Raw genomic sequence first — 16165 nt, forward strand, 5'->3', positions numbered from 1 at the left:
ATTGCAGATGGTATTGCACAGAGTTCAATATCTGATGGTACTTTTCTGTGTTTATAATTTCATCAAGGTTGAAATTATAAACACAGATATTATAATTTCAAAAAGATCCTCATCGCAACTAGCTCATGTAACCCCAAACCAAGACAAAGTCTCCACCGTCTTTTACTGATGATTGTAGAAACTGACTGTTGTGTTTCTCTTCTGTCCTCCTATGTACTTACTAATGACCATCCATCCGATTCAGATTGCATTTTTGCTAGGAATAGGGTGAAAAGCAGGGTATAACCTGAACAGCAACCTGTACATTAGTCTGTACATACAGTGATGTGAACCAAAGAATTTTGGGTTCATTACGTCATCAGAAATGTTGTTCAGTCCACTTCTTTTGTAATTTGGCATACCTAAGCCTTTTCTCCCCGGTTTCCTTCCTCAGGAATCGCTTTTTTACAGCCAACCTTTCACTTACAACATTTCTGACGAGGCTTTAGTGAACAGTATATGGATCATCTGAAGGGCCAGATGCACCTCTCAGGTCCTGTGTCAGGTCATTGCTGGGTTTTTTTCCCTGTTTCTTAAGTACATGACTTTCAGTTGCTGTTCGTCTGCTGTGAAGACCAAAGCCTGGAGGACTAATGCACATTCATTAGAATTAAAATTCTATTTGAAATAAGTTTGTATTCACAGCAATTAATATGATTTTATTACATTAACATAGTACGAGATTCTGTTGGCTTTAGACCAAAATTCCTGGTAGAAGCGTCCTTAAATAAGTTCAATTGTTACTTTTCCTTTGAGTACATTCCAGAGCCTGTACTTTGTTACTATTACTTGAGTGAATAGGTTAAATCATTACTTCCACTTTTACCAGAGTATTTTAATACAAGTATGTGCACTTCTAATTAAGTACACAATATCTATAGTTAGGCCACCTCTGGTTAAAAGTTAGTATGGATATAGAAGTTACTTGTATGGGCAATGTGTGTAGGACGGCTAAGAAACGCGAAATGCTCTGCGCATGCGCAATGATTCGGGCACGCCTTAGCTCCCCATGTCAATCTCAAATTAACACTGGGCAGCAGCAACACGAGTGCGAGGGCCTCGAATAGTAACGTAATGATGGTTTAAGAAGAACAAGTTCCAGCATTACTCTGAAAAATACTTTTTTAGCAGCCTGGTAAACTTTTTAATAAGTTTTGGAAGGCACAGTTTTAACTGTTAGCATGTTTCCATCTTCTAGCAGGGTGAAACTGAACAGAGTTGCGCTAAAAGACGTTGTTGGGTTAAAGCTGACCCCGCGGCGGAGACGACTCCCAAAGTTACTGGATAGAATTTCGGCTGACAGCAAAAACCAAGAGAAAAACTTTGATTCCGTGCAGCAAATGTCAGAGAACGATACGGTGTCACCTCCGGGCAGCAATGAACCCGACCAAAACTTCACGCACACAATGGGTTCCGAAAGGAAGACACAGGCGCCGAGCACTCACGACGAGGAGGAACCGGAGGAGAATGGCTCAGGTACGCAGAAAACAAAGACTAAAGTAGACTCTGAGTCACAAAGAGCTGATAAACACGACGGGCCGAACACTAGAGGCAAGTATCAACAGAGCAAACGTGGGTGGCGGGCTTCAGAAACATGTGCAACCTCAGACCTCGGTTTATTTGGTGTGTTTGCAAACGGTCATACAGCGCATGGTTCAAACGTCTCCACGGTAGGACGAATCCAAGGAGTGAAAGGTCCAAAATACCCTATCAAATGAAGCTGACAAGCCAGGCGGTTCTGGCCATGAGGAAAGGGAGGAAGAGACAAGCCGATTTAAAGTCGGGTAGATGTCATTTTAGACAGTGCGACATAAGTGGTGAAAGTGGTGTGGCACGCCGGACTAAAAGCGTGAGGGTCGGTGTTAGAGAGGGACGGAGTTCAGTGAAGGCCACGTCCGCCGGGTGTGATCCTCAGCCCGCGGCTCCTTCTGCAAAATCGGGACAAGTGCGAAGGGAAACACCCCGCCGACTCCCAAGTAAGGTGCACTTTAGCTGGATTATAAGTTAGAGTTTTTAAGGTTAAATGTTTTAAGGTTGGTTAAATTGGACTGCCTTTAAATTGATTTTACAATTGGGCGTTTTGTGATAGGTTTATGCTTTTAGCTAACTCTTGGCTAATTTGTGCCAAATTGTGTCAGATGCTAAGCTAACAATGTGGTAAAGTCCTACTGAACACAATCCAGTTTCAGTGGATATCATGTAGTTCATGGTTGAACCTGACATGAAGGATCACCTTTGCTATTACTTGCCCGGATTGGAGCTGATGGAGTTTAATTATACACTAACCAGCAGCCTGCTAATAGGAGATACATTTCCTGTTCATATAGTTGGTACTAGTCTTATTTGCTGAACATGAGCTACACAGACTAACTTAATCCCCAGCTGTATATTCCTATTAAGGTTTTGTAATATAATCTATTTATTTTATAAAGTGTATAAAAACAGTGTTGTTACAGATTTGTCCCCATATTGGTTGTGATAGTACCACCGGTTGCTAGGGAAACATGCCTATTCCCACACTTTGTGGGAGTGGTTCTTATGTTCTTGGAAGTTGCTGAAAAAGGTGGTGCACTGGCCTGTAGTTTTTCATGTTTGTCTGCAAATACTGCTCTCCCAGCTGGAGTAAAACCTGAAAATGGTCATGAAAGTAAAAGTTGTGACTCAGAGCTCAGCCTATGCAAGTCATTCACTATCATTTAAACCAAAACGCCAGTGACCAGAGCAGTCAAAAGTATGTTTCTTCCAAATGTTTGGGGAATACACTTTTTTCCCTAGAAGCCGGTGGTTGCCAGGGGGTCTTGCACCGGTCTGTCAGCAATCCTTTAGCGACTGCCATTAACCTCTAGCATCCAGTCAAAACTGGTTGGAGTGCTCAATTTTCCCTCATTACTGATGGTTGCGGGCCTGTGACTGAGGCCTTATTCACTTGCTTGTGGTAGTCACACGTCCAAATGGCAGAAAGTTTAACGTCACGTGGTTAGTGCTTCACACATCGACAAAACCTCAGTTGGGTAATTTGGAGATTGTCTCATTCACAGCCTGGGAAGCTGTTCCACATGGCTGCCACTCAAGAGCTTAGTGAACCTACTCTTTGCAGTTCCTTATTAGAAGTGGGAACGTTAACCAAATGTACGTTTTCCAGACTCAGTCGGTCCTTGTTACTAAATCATAACCAGTTATAAAGTAAGAGCTTTTTTCTTTCTTTCTCTAAACCTTAACACAAAATTGCATTTTTTGTATTTCAAGTACCTTAAATTAAATATTTTTTTTGTGATATTTTGGTTAGATGTCTGAAATAAGATCTCTGGTTAACACAAGCTCTAGACATTGTTTTCCTGCAATATAAAATAGATCAGTAAATAGTGCCCCAGTTGTGAATCTTTTTTATTTTTAATTTTTTAATCCTGTCCATTGTCCCAGAGAAGGTATTTTCTAGTAAATTATGTGTACAGTGTCATTACACTGAACACAGGACCTCTGTGGTGAAACTGTAGTTCATTTATGGCCTAAAAAAAGTATTATAATTTAGTGTCTTCATTTTCAGAGGATTCTTGAACAAAAGCGCACACGTGTCTTAACATTTATTTCCTATGGAGCTTATTTTCTGACATAATTCAAAACCTCTCTGCCTTTTTGTTGTACCAGTCACAATTATAACCACTTATGGGTTTGCCTTCAAAAAAAAGTTGTGCCTGGGTATCTTCGGTAAATTAAACTGATATGAAAATCGATTTTTACTTTATTTATTTTCTCAAGGTTGAGATGTTAAGATAGACAAATCCTAACAAAGCTCTTCAAGAAGCAAATCTCTGCGACTCAGAAGCCATTTCAGCTGATTTTGAAGCCTTTACCTAAATGAAAAGAGAGCACCTTAACTTTGAGTTGTCACCAGAATTTAAAATTATATGCGAAAAAAAAGTCCCTGCTCATCCTGACAGAACACTGAGCAAATCCAATTCTAGTTCATTTGAATGGACACTGTTGGCTAACTGATTTAATCGATCCATGAGTAGATATATCCACCGCAATACATGTGAGGATGTCATCCACATTCCTCAGTGCAGCAACACGATTGGTTCATATATGTCCTGATTTGGCTTTTGATTGATTTGCTTGATTTCTGTTCAGGTGTTTTTTTTTGTTTGATGCCTCTGTGATTGACTGGTCTGTTTGACTTTCCTGCATCTAATGAAATCAGCAACTGCTCTAAGTCTTTGTCCAAGACAGTGAATGAGATGATCCCAAATGGTGCTGATATTGATTGGAATCGATGCTGTTTATAAAGCAGTTACTTAGAGAAAAAAAAGAAAAAAGGAAAGAAAACCATGGTGATGTTTCTTTCTGATGCGTAGGTAAATCAGTGTTATTTCGTTTTGCACTCTCTGACAGTGTTTTGTTTCCACTTGCAGATGTTGATAGACATTCAGAGCCAAACCTCTCCGGTCTTGCTGGTTCAGAAGTGTTACTAAGAAGAGCTGTCGGAGCCTCCCATTGTGGTCTCTGTGGGGAATGTAAATACACTTCCCCTCAGCGCAAGGCACCGGGTAAGCTAAAAAGGCTAAAAAGAGCTAGCCCAGGGTCAGAGCCACCTGCTGCTCAGTCAGAAATTGAGAAAGAAAACACAATCATTCAGAGCTCTAAGAAGATTATCGTGTGGATAAACCAGTATCCCAAAGTGATCCTTTGTGACGTTGCCAAAAAATGTGAAGCTTGCGGTCACGATTGTGGGTATGTGTTACCGGATGCTCTTGAGAACAAGGTTGTGCGTTGCTTCCAGCAGGAGATGAGAGCTTCATTTCGTTTTTGGCCTACTTGTTTAAGGCATAACGAATCAGAAACTGTGAAAAAGACTCTGGTTAAAAGTAGCAAGTGTTGTCCAAGTGCTCAGGATGAGAAGACCGTCTGTCAGTCTCAAAGTGTGATCCGCCAGAACCACCCGGATGAAGGCATGCATTCACAGCCATTATCCCATCATACTGTGAGTCCTTTCCACCGGAGTCAGACAGGCGAAGACTCTGCAACTTGTTCTGCTTCTTTTTTACTAGATGAGCATACAAACACAGGCAACTGCAGAGGTGGCATGCGTGACAGAGATGCTGAAGAGGACCTTGGTCCAGGATCTGATCCAGTAAGCTCAGAGACTTGTAGAGAAAAAGGAAAGGTAGGGGATAGCATTGAGTGCAGCAGCACTTTGGACTTCGCGCCCACCGATAAGTGTAGCGCTTCAGGTGGTCAGAAAGGCGATCCCACAAATGCTGATGGATCACATGTGTTGTCAGATCTCATCGATCACGTTAGTGACGAGGAGACAGATGCACCAGAGTCGTACACTTGCCAGAGAGTAAGGGCGTATTTGAGAAAAATACATTTTTCATGTGCACGCACTTACATGGCCTGGCCTTTCTCAAAGACTTGCACAACAAATGCTTCTACCACAGCAGGGACTATTGATCCATCAGCAAAGGATGGGATTGACTCTGGAACAGTTAATCAAAGTATGCCAGGTTCATCCAGTAATCTGTTCAAGGACATTCCCCCGAAGGCGCCTACAGAGAAATGGGAAGAGGATGGAGAAAGCGTTTTTGCTCAGGGAAATGAGAAAGGGCACAGAAAAGACATGGAGACCTCACCGCTGTTTAACCAGCCTGAAGAGTCAGAAACCAGGCCTAATTCAGATACAGCATCATTCCCCCCTCCAGCTCAGTGTGGAAGGGAGCGTGGCACTGATGGAGTCTCAGCCTCAGCTTTGCTAGTTAATGGACCAGAAACTGTCACCTCCATATCGACCCCTTCCCCCTCAGTCCTCGGCCTGAGTGACTGGGACACTGCCACCACTCTGTCTCCTATGTCATCTCCATTCACACAGGGCAGCGTGAGCAGCCTCTCAGCCACAACATCTTCTCTCCCACCGTCATCGCTTATTCCCAAGAGATTCAATGTTGCTGACAAAATATTGTCCTCCCGTGAAGAAGCCCAAACAGCTTCTTCTTCTCCCCATGTTCCTCTGCACACCCCTGACTCCTTTCATTCATGTGAATCCTCCATCCTTCCTCAAGTTGAACATGCAAATGACAAGGAACCGTTCCCATGCAGGAGCCCCCCCAGACTGGAGCCGTATTATTGTACAAGTCCGTTTAGGGGCAACGCTTTAGCGGGTTCACCATTGTGCAGCATCTCCCAGGAACACTGTGTAGAGTCAGACTCGAATGAATTCATGCTTCCACCTTTGCTCTCCCCTGTCAGTTCACCACAACTGCAGTTGTGCCAGAGAAGCTTCTCATGCTGCAGCTCGAGCAATACAGATGAGGAAAACGTGGAAGAAGAAGAGGAAGAAATGAACAAAGCTGCCAGCAACTTGCCACAAAATGATAATTGCAATAATGAAACATATGATTGTCTTGAGCACAATATTGAAGAGTCGGAAAGAGTCTTGTCAGACTTTACAACTCCTGAGACACTAAGGGAACATCAGTCTTCTCCCAGCAGAGAAGAAGAAAGTGCTGAGGAGGAGGATATGGAGCAGGGTAATGGAAGTTCTGAACAAGTTTCCTTACATCGTAAAATAAAGCCGAGCCTTAGCTCAGGTGTTCTGACAGAGCCCTGCTCTTCTTCCAGCAGTGACGAAGAGAACGGTGCGGCCTCGAGTGATGGAGAATCGCACTCAGACACAGAAGAGGGATCAAGCCCATCTAAAATAGCAAACAGGGAAGAGGATAAAATCCAAGTAGAAGCAGCTGGTGATTCTCAGCCTGGCATTTTGGACGAGTTAACAGCCTACGAACAGGACATCCTGCTTGTTGACGTGATGCAGGACGACCCAGAACTGTTTGACAACCTGCCTGATCAAAGTTTGCTGAAGCTGGGTCCTACCCGAGCTGCCGAGGCTCCGGGAACCAAACCTGCTGCTGTGGTGAATACTCCAAGAAGAGCTGGAGCGTCACAGGAGCTGCACGAGAGGTAAGGTCTTATATTTAACATTAAGTCCTGCAAGTGACAGATGAATTGTTGAATGCTTTATAAATAAAAGTTATTTTTGTTCTAGATTGGCTCCGGTTACTGTGGGTTTGCCTTGCGACAGTCCTGATAACACAGGTACGATCAGTGCGCAGAGAAACTGAGCCATAATGACAGTGTCTTCTATATTTGTGGAGGGCTACTTTAAAAAGCATCAGTGTAATTTTATTGTTTCTGTTGATATGTATAAGGTGAAAATAAGACAAAAGAAGCTAAACATTTTTAAAAAAGGAAAATAAGTAAAAATGAAGTAAAAACAGTAGAACGCTTGGTAAAAGTAAAAGCATGTCAGTGTTTGTGGCTCAACCTAAAGTTCGGGCACATGAATGGGACGCAGTGATCGTCTGACGTCTCATTTTACACTATCGTTTGTTTTGTGGTGTTGCAAAATAAACTGTTTACAGCAATATTTTTTCATGGTTTTGATGGTCATTGTAGAATTAATTTCTTAAGCTTTTCTCTTATATTTAATATAACCACACTACGGACGGACAAGCGACTGTCGTTAGCAACAATGACGGTAAAACCATCGCGTGGCTCCGCCGTCCGCTTGTTTATTTTCCAAATAAACCTTTCACAATAAAGCTGAAGATCCTGTTGAGATTTTTCAAAATAAACTGAATCACATGAAATAGTATGCAGAGTGTTTACGGACGTGAAGCTAAAAAGAGCTGTCAGGTGCTAAAAAATAAACCACAGAACAGGATTTTTCCTGCAGCACGCCGTGTAATAAATACTCGCAAAGAAAACTGCGGCTGTTTCAACTTATGTCTAAAGATGTAGTTTCATGCATCAGTGCCCAGCTGAGCCACTTCACACAAGTTGAGATGCCTGAGATTCACAGAAAATGTAAAATTTTTTGTCATATTTATCGTTGTTGGAACGATAAATGTCTTCTATCGGGATATGAGATTTTGGTCATATCACACAGCTCTAGTTGCTGTGAAAGAAATGGAGAAAGCTGCTTGTTTTTGTTTCTTTTCTTTTTTCTTTTTTCTTTTTTACAGATATAGATAAACAGCTGGAGTCTGGAGTTTTATGGCTTCACTTACTTGCTGGAAAGAGCCGTCCGACTGCAGTTAAAGCAATAAAAATGTCCTGGTTGATTCTTTTATGTGGCTAAAATCCGCTTTGGCACCTCTGCAGCAGTACATTACTAAGTTACTTAGTTCTCGCATCGCTCCTAATATCTCAAACTGTTTTTAATTCAAAGATTAGAGAGACATGTAAACTGGTTTTACTGAGCTTACTGAAAATCCCAACAGCTCCTAAATGAGAAACTCACTGCTTTTAAAAGGAAATTAAATTAGATTTTTTTGCATTTTATATTTAACTGACTGCTTATGATGTCCCACATGAAAATACCAACATGTCTAAGTTGTTTATCGCCATTAAGCTTAAAAGCATTGATTTTCTTTTTTTTGTGGTTAATATTGTGCAGTAAGTTTATTTGCTTACATGAGTTTCATAGCTTGTGGTCCTTTTGTGAGAAATGAAATGTGGTAAATGTGATATATTTTGTCCAGTACAGACGTTTGTTCAAAATTTCAAGTTATTTTCTCAGAAGTTTGAGTTAGCAAGTGGAAATTTTTTAAGATGCCTAACTCAACTAACTTTGATAATGGCCATTATAATGGAGACAATGGCCTGAAATTTTCAAATGACCCAAAACTTTGACATATGGATGGTAAAAAAAATTTTCCCCTCTATGATTGGAACAGACTTCAGTAGTCCAGAGATAAACTTGTGATTGTTTTTTTTTTTTTCTTCTTCACATCCTATAGAGGAGAGTAACAGCAGGCCATGGAGACCTCATTCTAGCAACAGCCATACTGGAACACAGAGCGACACATGCCCTACCTCCACTGAGAAGCAAAGCAAACACGTGGTAAAGTAATGGGTCCTCTGCACCTCTGCACAATCATATGCATATATATATATTTAGAGAGAGAGAGAGAGAGAGAGCGAAAGGAGCAGCGTGCATGTCAGTGGTTTTAACTTCCCTGAGGTTTTGTAGAAAAACATGGCAGGACTTTTAACAGCGCTTCTCCTGCATAAATGCTCTCTGTGCATTTTAGAAAGCACCGACTCTGATGGATTACAGCGACAATGTTTAAAGATCTGACACATCAAATACTGAATTTAAATAATTTTATTTCCAAAGGAATGGGTGTTTCATACGTTTCTCCTGCTTCTAAAGTATAGTAAATGCACAATGGTGTATCTGTCATGTGTTGTTTTATTTTCTCCAATAGGTTCAATCTGATACCAACAACAATCATGTAAATAGTGGCCCAGAAAGGTACCAGTTTGCTTATTGCACATGACCTGATCTTTGATTTGTCACATTAATCTTTCAGTCTCACGGTCATCATATTGTTTATGTTCTGTAACAGGAGCCAGCCCATCAAGACAGTGAACTCCTTTCAAAACATCACCCCGCTCATGTCCATGGGAACCGGTGAGGGAAAATGAAAAGGGCTCAGACAATGAACTTTAATTGCTGTTACGTTTATCTTGTTCTCACTAATAACTCCTCATTTTATAACTTAATTGCCAATGTGAGTGCTCAGTACAGCGTTACTTTATTCTTTGGCTCTTCTGGTCTCCAAGCAGGGGCATGGATCACAAACTCAGCAAACATGATGGATTTTAGGCGCCTGAAATCAAGTTCTGTAAGTGTTCCTGTGTATATTAACATGTTGCTATTGAAAAATGCTCAGTTTAAATACATGTTCGGTGGCGTTAGCATAGATTGGACTTTCCAGTTATTTAATAGAATATAACTGAAACAAATCAGGAAAAGTCAGAACTGGTTTTAGAAGTTCTAGTGGGACAACTAATTTTAAACTTATAAAGAAATTACTGTCATATCTGGAGATATAAGGGTCCTTTCCATAGTCTGTATATAGAGATGGATACGGCCATTTGAAAATGAGTCTCAAATACCTTTAAATCTCTGACCTCAGTAAACAATTCACCGATGAGTTTGTGGTCTCTAAAACTAGTGAATCCTTACTGAATACAGCACGATTTCCATTTTCTAAACTATGAACAGAAATGGCCTCCGTTTCACGGTCTGCTCAAACGATCATTCGGTTTCAGCTTGAGGTTTCGCAAAAGAATTAAACTAATGTCACCGTGGTTACTGTGGATGTACAGTTTGTTCTTCTCTACAATAAATATGTTTTGCACGGTGGGTGAATTGCATTTCTATAACTTGACTGTGTGATGCTGTCTAAACGCTCAGTACTGCAGGCTGTACTTCAGTGAATCACTGACCTGTGGGTTCAAGATGTGTCGCTTCCAACATCTGCCTGCGGAGGGGGATGAAAAGGTACACTCTGATTTGTATTTTTACTTTATTTATTTTTCTTGATTTCACCAAAGACAGTAAATTGTTTGTTTATTGTGTAAATCTTGTGTTTTAAATCTTGAATTTAAAAATCAAATTGAATTGTTGGAGATTACAGGGGCAACATCACCCTCTGCTGTGACATCGCTGTAATTGCACACTTTCTTTTTCATTTGCTAGTTCTGTATTGAAAACGTGACAAGATTCATCAAAAATCCAATGTGCCTTCAGAAAGCAGGTGAGTTTCCTTCCTTTCCTTCCCACTTCTTTCTCTCCCACAGCCTTTGTGCACGTTGCATGCTAAACTGATTGCCCGTTTTTGCTGCGTCATTCATCTGCCTCCTTTCTCTTCTCCTGCTCTACTCCTGTTCTCCTCAGGAGCTGTGTTTACAGGATATTACCAGAAGAACCCACCAGGAGTGTATTTCTCTTTGCCGATATTTTTCTCCCTCCTCTGGGCTCTGCTGAAAGCTGGCATGGTGTCCGAGGTCTTCTCCGTCCTCAGTGTTGGCTTGGCTCACAACATAGTGGTCAGTGTAGCAGTCCTGACATTAACCATGGAGAAAACTAAACAACTGATTAATGCTGACATGAGATTAGACGCTGAACTTGTTTTCTTTTTAGCCCAGCCATGAGTTCCTCCTCTCCCTTTTTAACTGCGTGAGAGAAAAGGGTCTGATGGGCTTTGTGCCTGAACTCATGCAGCTCACTTTCAAGGTATCAGTTGTTTGCCTGTCATTATGCTCCGAGTTTAGCTCATTTGTTTTATGTGCCTCTGGACTGTCTGTCTGTATGTTTACAGATGGCCAACGCTGGACTAGAGCTGAGTTTGGACTGCCTCGACTGTGTAAGGAACACTCCTTTTTTCCAGCAAATGATTCATCCAAACTCGCCTTCAGTGTCCGGCAACAACAAGTGAGTGAGCCACAAAGTTCACAATTGTTTTCATTTGTTAATCATAACTCTTATAATTCTTATTTTCCCTCTAAAAGGGTTTCCCCTGGTGCACCGTTTCCAGAGTATCTGAATTTGGCCCATTCCATTGTGGAAATGGAGGTAAGAGCTTCACATCTTTTGACAGCTTTGTCTGTAAAGATGGTGGTGCGTTGTGCTCATGTGTGTACATTTGTCGTCTGTGTCAGCTTTGTATGAAACAAGAGGACTGGAGGAGGATAGGTGAGGTTTTTAGAGGGATCTGCCAGTCCACCCAGCACCCCAGCCAAGTGGAGCGCATCAGCGGTCGCATTGCTGTCGCACTCCTGTCTGAGGGCAAAGACAAGCTGTCACTGCCCTTTTCTGTATTTGCTGAGACAGGTAAAAGCTGTAAGTAGAGATAAACATCGGTTTTCTTCCCCCGGTGTGGTTCTGTGTACTAGCACCTACCAGATTCCCATCTGGAAAAAAAAGGTTTTTCTTTTATTCATTCAAATTTTCTTTAGTGTGTCAGAATGAAAGTGAGGACAGCATGGTGAGGAGTTTCATAGGCAGAATTGGAGTCTCTCTGATGTTACGGTACCACAAAACTCATCAGTGGGCCAAGGTAATCAGGCCGTGCAGCTCACTCTGTCCTCGTCACATCTGAGCTGTCTGTCTCACATCTGTCTGTGTCATGTTTACTGATGCAGGGTCGCAGGGTGGTAGAGACGCTGTCTGTTTTAAAAGTCTGCTACTCAACTCTGAAAGGTCTGTTTGGGAACGAGGATGGAGCGTCACGATGCTGCCTGATCACTGTGGCTGCAGAGCTCTTCCTCCTGAGTGGCAGCGTGGAGGGCGCTCTGAACACACTCCGAGGTAGCGACTCGTGAAGCTGATCGATGTTCATTTAGCTAATGTCGTCATGCTTAAAATGTAACCAGCGTTTTATTTTCATGGTTTATAAACGCAGAGTTTCACAGCTTGAATGAAAATGTGATTTATGCTGCATTAGCAAAGCAAAGTCATTTAAAGGGCCAACTTTTAACTGGTGCTGAGATATGTCAACTTTACAGCTAATAGCTGTTTGTGTCAACAAGCTGATTCCCAAAGATATTATTTTGCGCCTGTATCATCTTTGGCATAAAGAAATGGGAACATGTCTGTGTAGGTTCTCATTCATGGTAGTCTTAAGAGCTTGGAACAAAGGAGACTGGACTTCATTAAGTTTGTCAAGACATTTGATCCAAGAGGCTTTTTGGGTCAGAACTGAAGTTTTTTTTTTTTCTGAGGTCTTAAGATGAAAACATGATTTTCTTTTGTTTTTGTTTTTGTGACTGGCTGCTAAACACAAAGTGCCTGAAGAATCAATGTAAGAAATTGTCTGATATGTATGTTATGCTTGGATGAGTTGTATGTCAGTGTTTGCAAACAAGAAAGTGGTCCGGTGCAAGGACTGCACTGAAGATGAGGGGAAAAGCAACCAATGTCTAAAAGAAAGATTTGAATGACCATCAAAGTGTTGAGAGCTGCTGCTCAGGACCAGTTGTTTAACAAAGACAAGTCTGGCTTCTTGCAAGGAAAGTGTAAAAAATGACTCAAGACTTTGCACAATACTAATTAATGTCTTTTCTTAACACTCACAAACTTAAAGTTCCTTTCAATATAAATCAGTAAAAGCAAATTTGGGTTTATGTCCTTGGACTTTATGTGGAAACCTTAAAAGTGATAGTCGTCTCGCTGCCCTGAGAAATGTTTGCTTTCATAGTCTTGTAGGTAACGTTGTAGAATTGTGAAACCAGATATTTGCTGAATTGTTTAAATTTTGTTTATACATCCGTTAATCCAGAAAACAAGTGGTTCCTGAGTTCGTGCTCATGGCCGTGTGAGCCTGCCGATCTGGAGAGTAGGACTCGTGTGCTGATACGTCTGGCTGAAAAAACCTCTCACAGAGACACGCTGGAGGTTCTCTGTAATCTTCCTGGAGTTAAAGAGTCAAGTGGTGAGTAACCTACAGAGAGCTGAAATTAAAGTAACAAAAACAAACAAACAATGATACAGCAGGTTAGTCAGCTTTGCTACTAAACTGGCCAGATCAATATCCCACAAGTTTAACTGACCCGCTACACTCTGATCAGAAAGTGCTGGTTTAATTTTGAGCAGTGTACTGTATTTGCTAGCGCTAATAGATGCTCAGCTGTGAGAAAAATTTAGTTGATAAAGAGGTTTTTCTTTTTCCCCCAGACTCGATGGATATCTCCAGGTACAGCCCTTTGTTTAACTCTCACCTTCAAGTGTGTGTGGACAGGCAGATACTTCCTGTGGCTTCAGACACGGTGGACTTTATGCTCTCTAAAAACCTGGCCGTTGACCACACAGTGCTTCGGATACTTTTACAGAAACTGGGCAAGCAAAACCTCTGGCTCCGTGCTCGGGAAGTCTTCAGACGTAAGTACCACACTCTGGTTTTTACTGCTACACTTACATCACTGCATCATAAATGTGAGTTGTCAAAGGCAGGAAGCAGCTGCAGTTTCTATTACGGCACCAGATGTTGAGTCTGATCAGTCTCTGCTAACGTTTACAAGATGGTCAAAGATTTGGATTAGACTCTGAGGTGTCATGTTCATTAGATTCTCTGAGTGTGGGCTACTACCCTGGAGTCTCAGCTCCCCCTGGTTTCATGACACTGATTGTCCCCTGTCGACTGGGGGAGGTGGAGCTGGCTCTCACCTTCGAGATGTTCATCACTGCCAACGCAACATTCATTCACCACCTATCAGAGCCCACTACTTCTCTCACCATTACTCTCAAAAGGTAAATTGTGTTTTTGTGTAGCCTGTTCAGATATTTCAGGTATCAGTGAAATATTGGCATTGGGGGGGGCTGGATTAATGCATACTTTGATATGTGATAATTTCACCCAGAAATAAAGAACTCTTTGCATTCAAAATGATAAAAAAACGATTGTCCATGGTGAGTGTGTGTAAGGATTCGACCGCAGTGGTACGTGATGCTCGTGCTTTCTCCTCTTCCAGGACTCAAAGCTGTGAGAGTGAGTACCTCTCTGCTGGCAGCCGCCTCCTCTCTGCAGCTTGTATCCCTCAGCCCAAACTAATAGTCCATTACACAGCAGTCAACTCGGAACAAGAACAAGTCTTCATGCTGGACGTTTCCTCTGCCCGCCGCTGGCTCCGCCACAATCATCTGTGGGCCCACGAGGTGTGGACACACTAAACTACCAGCTGTTTATTTCTCTGCTGTCTACAGAACTACTCCTTCTCTTTCCTTTAGAAACTGCTTGTGCTCAACAGCCGCTGACTCTCAGGAAAACAACCAATGAAATCAGGAATATGAAAGATTGCATATTTCTTGGTCATGTTTCAATTGACTTGAGCTGAGGAGCAGAAAAACACAAAGACCAAAAACTACTTTTTTCTTTCTTACTTTTTTTTTGGTTCAGACTAATTTTAAAATATGTAAAGAGGTTGTTTCCTGAGTTCTTTTAGCTGATTTGTCAATCGTTTTGCGAGATTGACTCTTTGAAATCAAAAAGTCTCTTTAGGAACAGAGTCCAGCGTGTGTTGTTGCACGATTGTGTTTACTTCATTGTAAATAACATCTGAGTGTAAATAGGTATATATTTATAATGGTGTTTAGTCTTTGACAGTATTATGTTGTTATATTAATGTCAAAACCTCAATTGTTGCCAGTTAAGGAGCTGTGATTTACATTTTCTTTGTATGAAGTTTTTATGTATCTATATATATAAAAAAAAAAAAAAAAAAAAAAGTTCTACTTAAAAAAAAAAAAAAGGGCTCTTTTTGTTTCTTTCTTCAAATAAGAAAGTACATTTCTGTAAAAAGTGTTTTTCATAAAGAAAGTATTACTCTTGGCTTTTACATTATGCCATTGCCTTTCTGTAGAACAGTTGGATTTGGCCACAGTTGCTTCCCTGCAGTCTTAAACATTTCTCCTCCAGCGATAATGTAACGGGTAAATACAGCGTTACTGAATCTCAGACTCTGGCCACTTTACAATATGCAACATTACTTAGGAACGTTCTCTGGAACAGAAATATTCTTTCCTATTCTAAATTCTTTCAGGCATGTTTTCCTCTTCTTATCGCAGCCAGCGTCGCTCATTGTACGGGTCTCATTTTATGGTCCCTGTAGTAGCAGATGAGTTCCTCATGAAAGGAAAAAATCAGTTATCTGTGACAGCGACATGTTTGAGGAGCTTGATTACTGGAACATCAGTTGAGGCGTGAACCATTTTACGCGGTGTCTTGGTTAAAAAGCACAACACTGGCTGACTGACATGTCTCATCGTGCGTGACAGAAAGCTGGATTTAACATTTGTTGCAGAGTCTTTGCAGCATTGGTTGAAATGTTAATTGTTAATTTAAGGCCAGTAACTCTGTCACAAAAATATCAAAGTGCTGATTGCCAATAAAAGTTTTTGCATACTATGTGGTGAGATTTTTATTTGATTTTTTTTTTTACTTTGTGGCAGAACAGCTAAATAATATAATGTAATGTAGTTGCTTCTATCCAGAGCTTACAGACTTGACTTTCCCTTGAGAGTGCTTGGAGTAAAGCTCTGCTGTAGCCCTTACGTGGTGCTTCTGCTATTCACCCACTAGATGGCGAACTTTGACATGAGCAGACCATAAAATAAACACATTTGCTGACACGTGGGTTTGAAAGCCACAGAGACTGGTGTTTAGTGAAAATGTTTCTCAGCTGTTCTGTGAAGGATCACTAAAGGGTTTCGCTCAGGGAGCAGTTGTCCTCCTCCTCTCTCAATATTATACAAAACAAATGTATAATATACATTTGGCCG

At 41.3% G+C, this 16165-nt stretch overlaps 1 protein-coding gene across 5 annotated transcripts; it reads left to right on the top strand.

The window, feature by feature from the left end:
• Positions 1–1053: 1053 nt before the first annotated feature.
• Positions 1054–15791, top strand: topaz1 (testis and ovary specific PAZ domain containing 1). Of its 5 annotated transcripts, XM_039605095.1 has the most exons (21): positions 1054–1515; positions 4449–4583; positions 6655–6996; positions 7082–7131; positions 8838–8941; positions 9309–9355; positions 9450–9514; positions 9667–9728; positions 10304–10390; positions 10589–10646; positions 10787–10938; positions 11033–11125; positions 11211–11323; positions 11401–11464; positions 11551–11731; positions 11848–11948; positions 12034–12199; positions 13170–13322; positions 13565–13768; positions 13954–14137; positions 14359–15791. In XM_039605095.1, the coding sequence occupies exons 3-21, from the start codon at positions 6845–6847 to the stop codon at positions 14555–14557; spliced, it is 2235 nt and encodes a 744-aa protein (XP_039461029.1). In that variant the 5' UTR covers positions 1054–1515; positions 4449–4583; positions 6655–6844; the 3' UTR covers positions 14558–15791. The 5 variants fall into 5 exon arrangements, with proteins under 5 accessions (XP_039461029.1, XP_039461026.1, XP_039461028.1 ...); XM_039605092.1 differs by having other exon boundaries at positions 1054–2015; positions 4449–6996; XM_039605094.1 differs by having other exon boundaries at positions 1054–2015; positions 4449–6996; positions 11551–11722.
• Positions 15792–16165: the final 374 nt, after the last annotated feature.

The sequence above is a fragment of the Oreochromis aureus genome, linkage group 22, assembly GCF_013358895.1.
Source record: "Oreochromis aureus strain Israel breed Guangdong linkage group 22, ZZ_aureus, whole genome shotgun sequence".
In the NCBI taxonomy this organism is placed as follows: domain Eukaryota; kingdom Metazoa; phylum Chordata; class Actinopteri; order Cichliformes; family Cichlidae; genus Oreochromis; species Oreochromis aureus.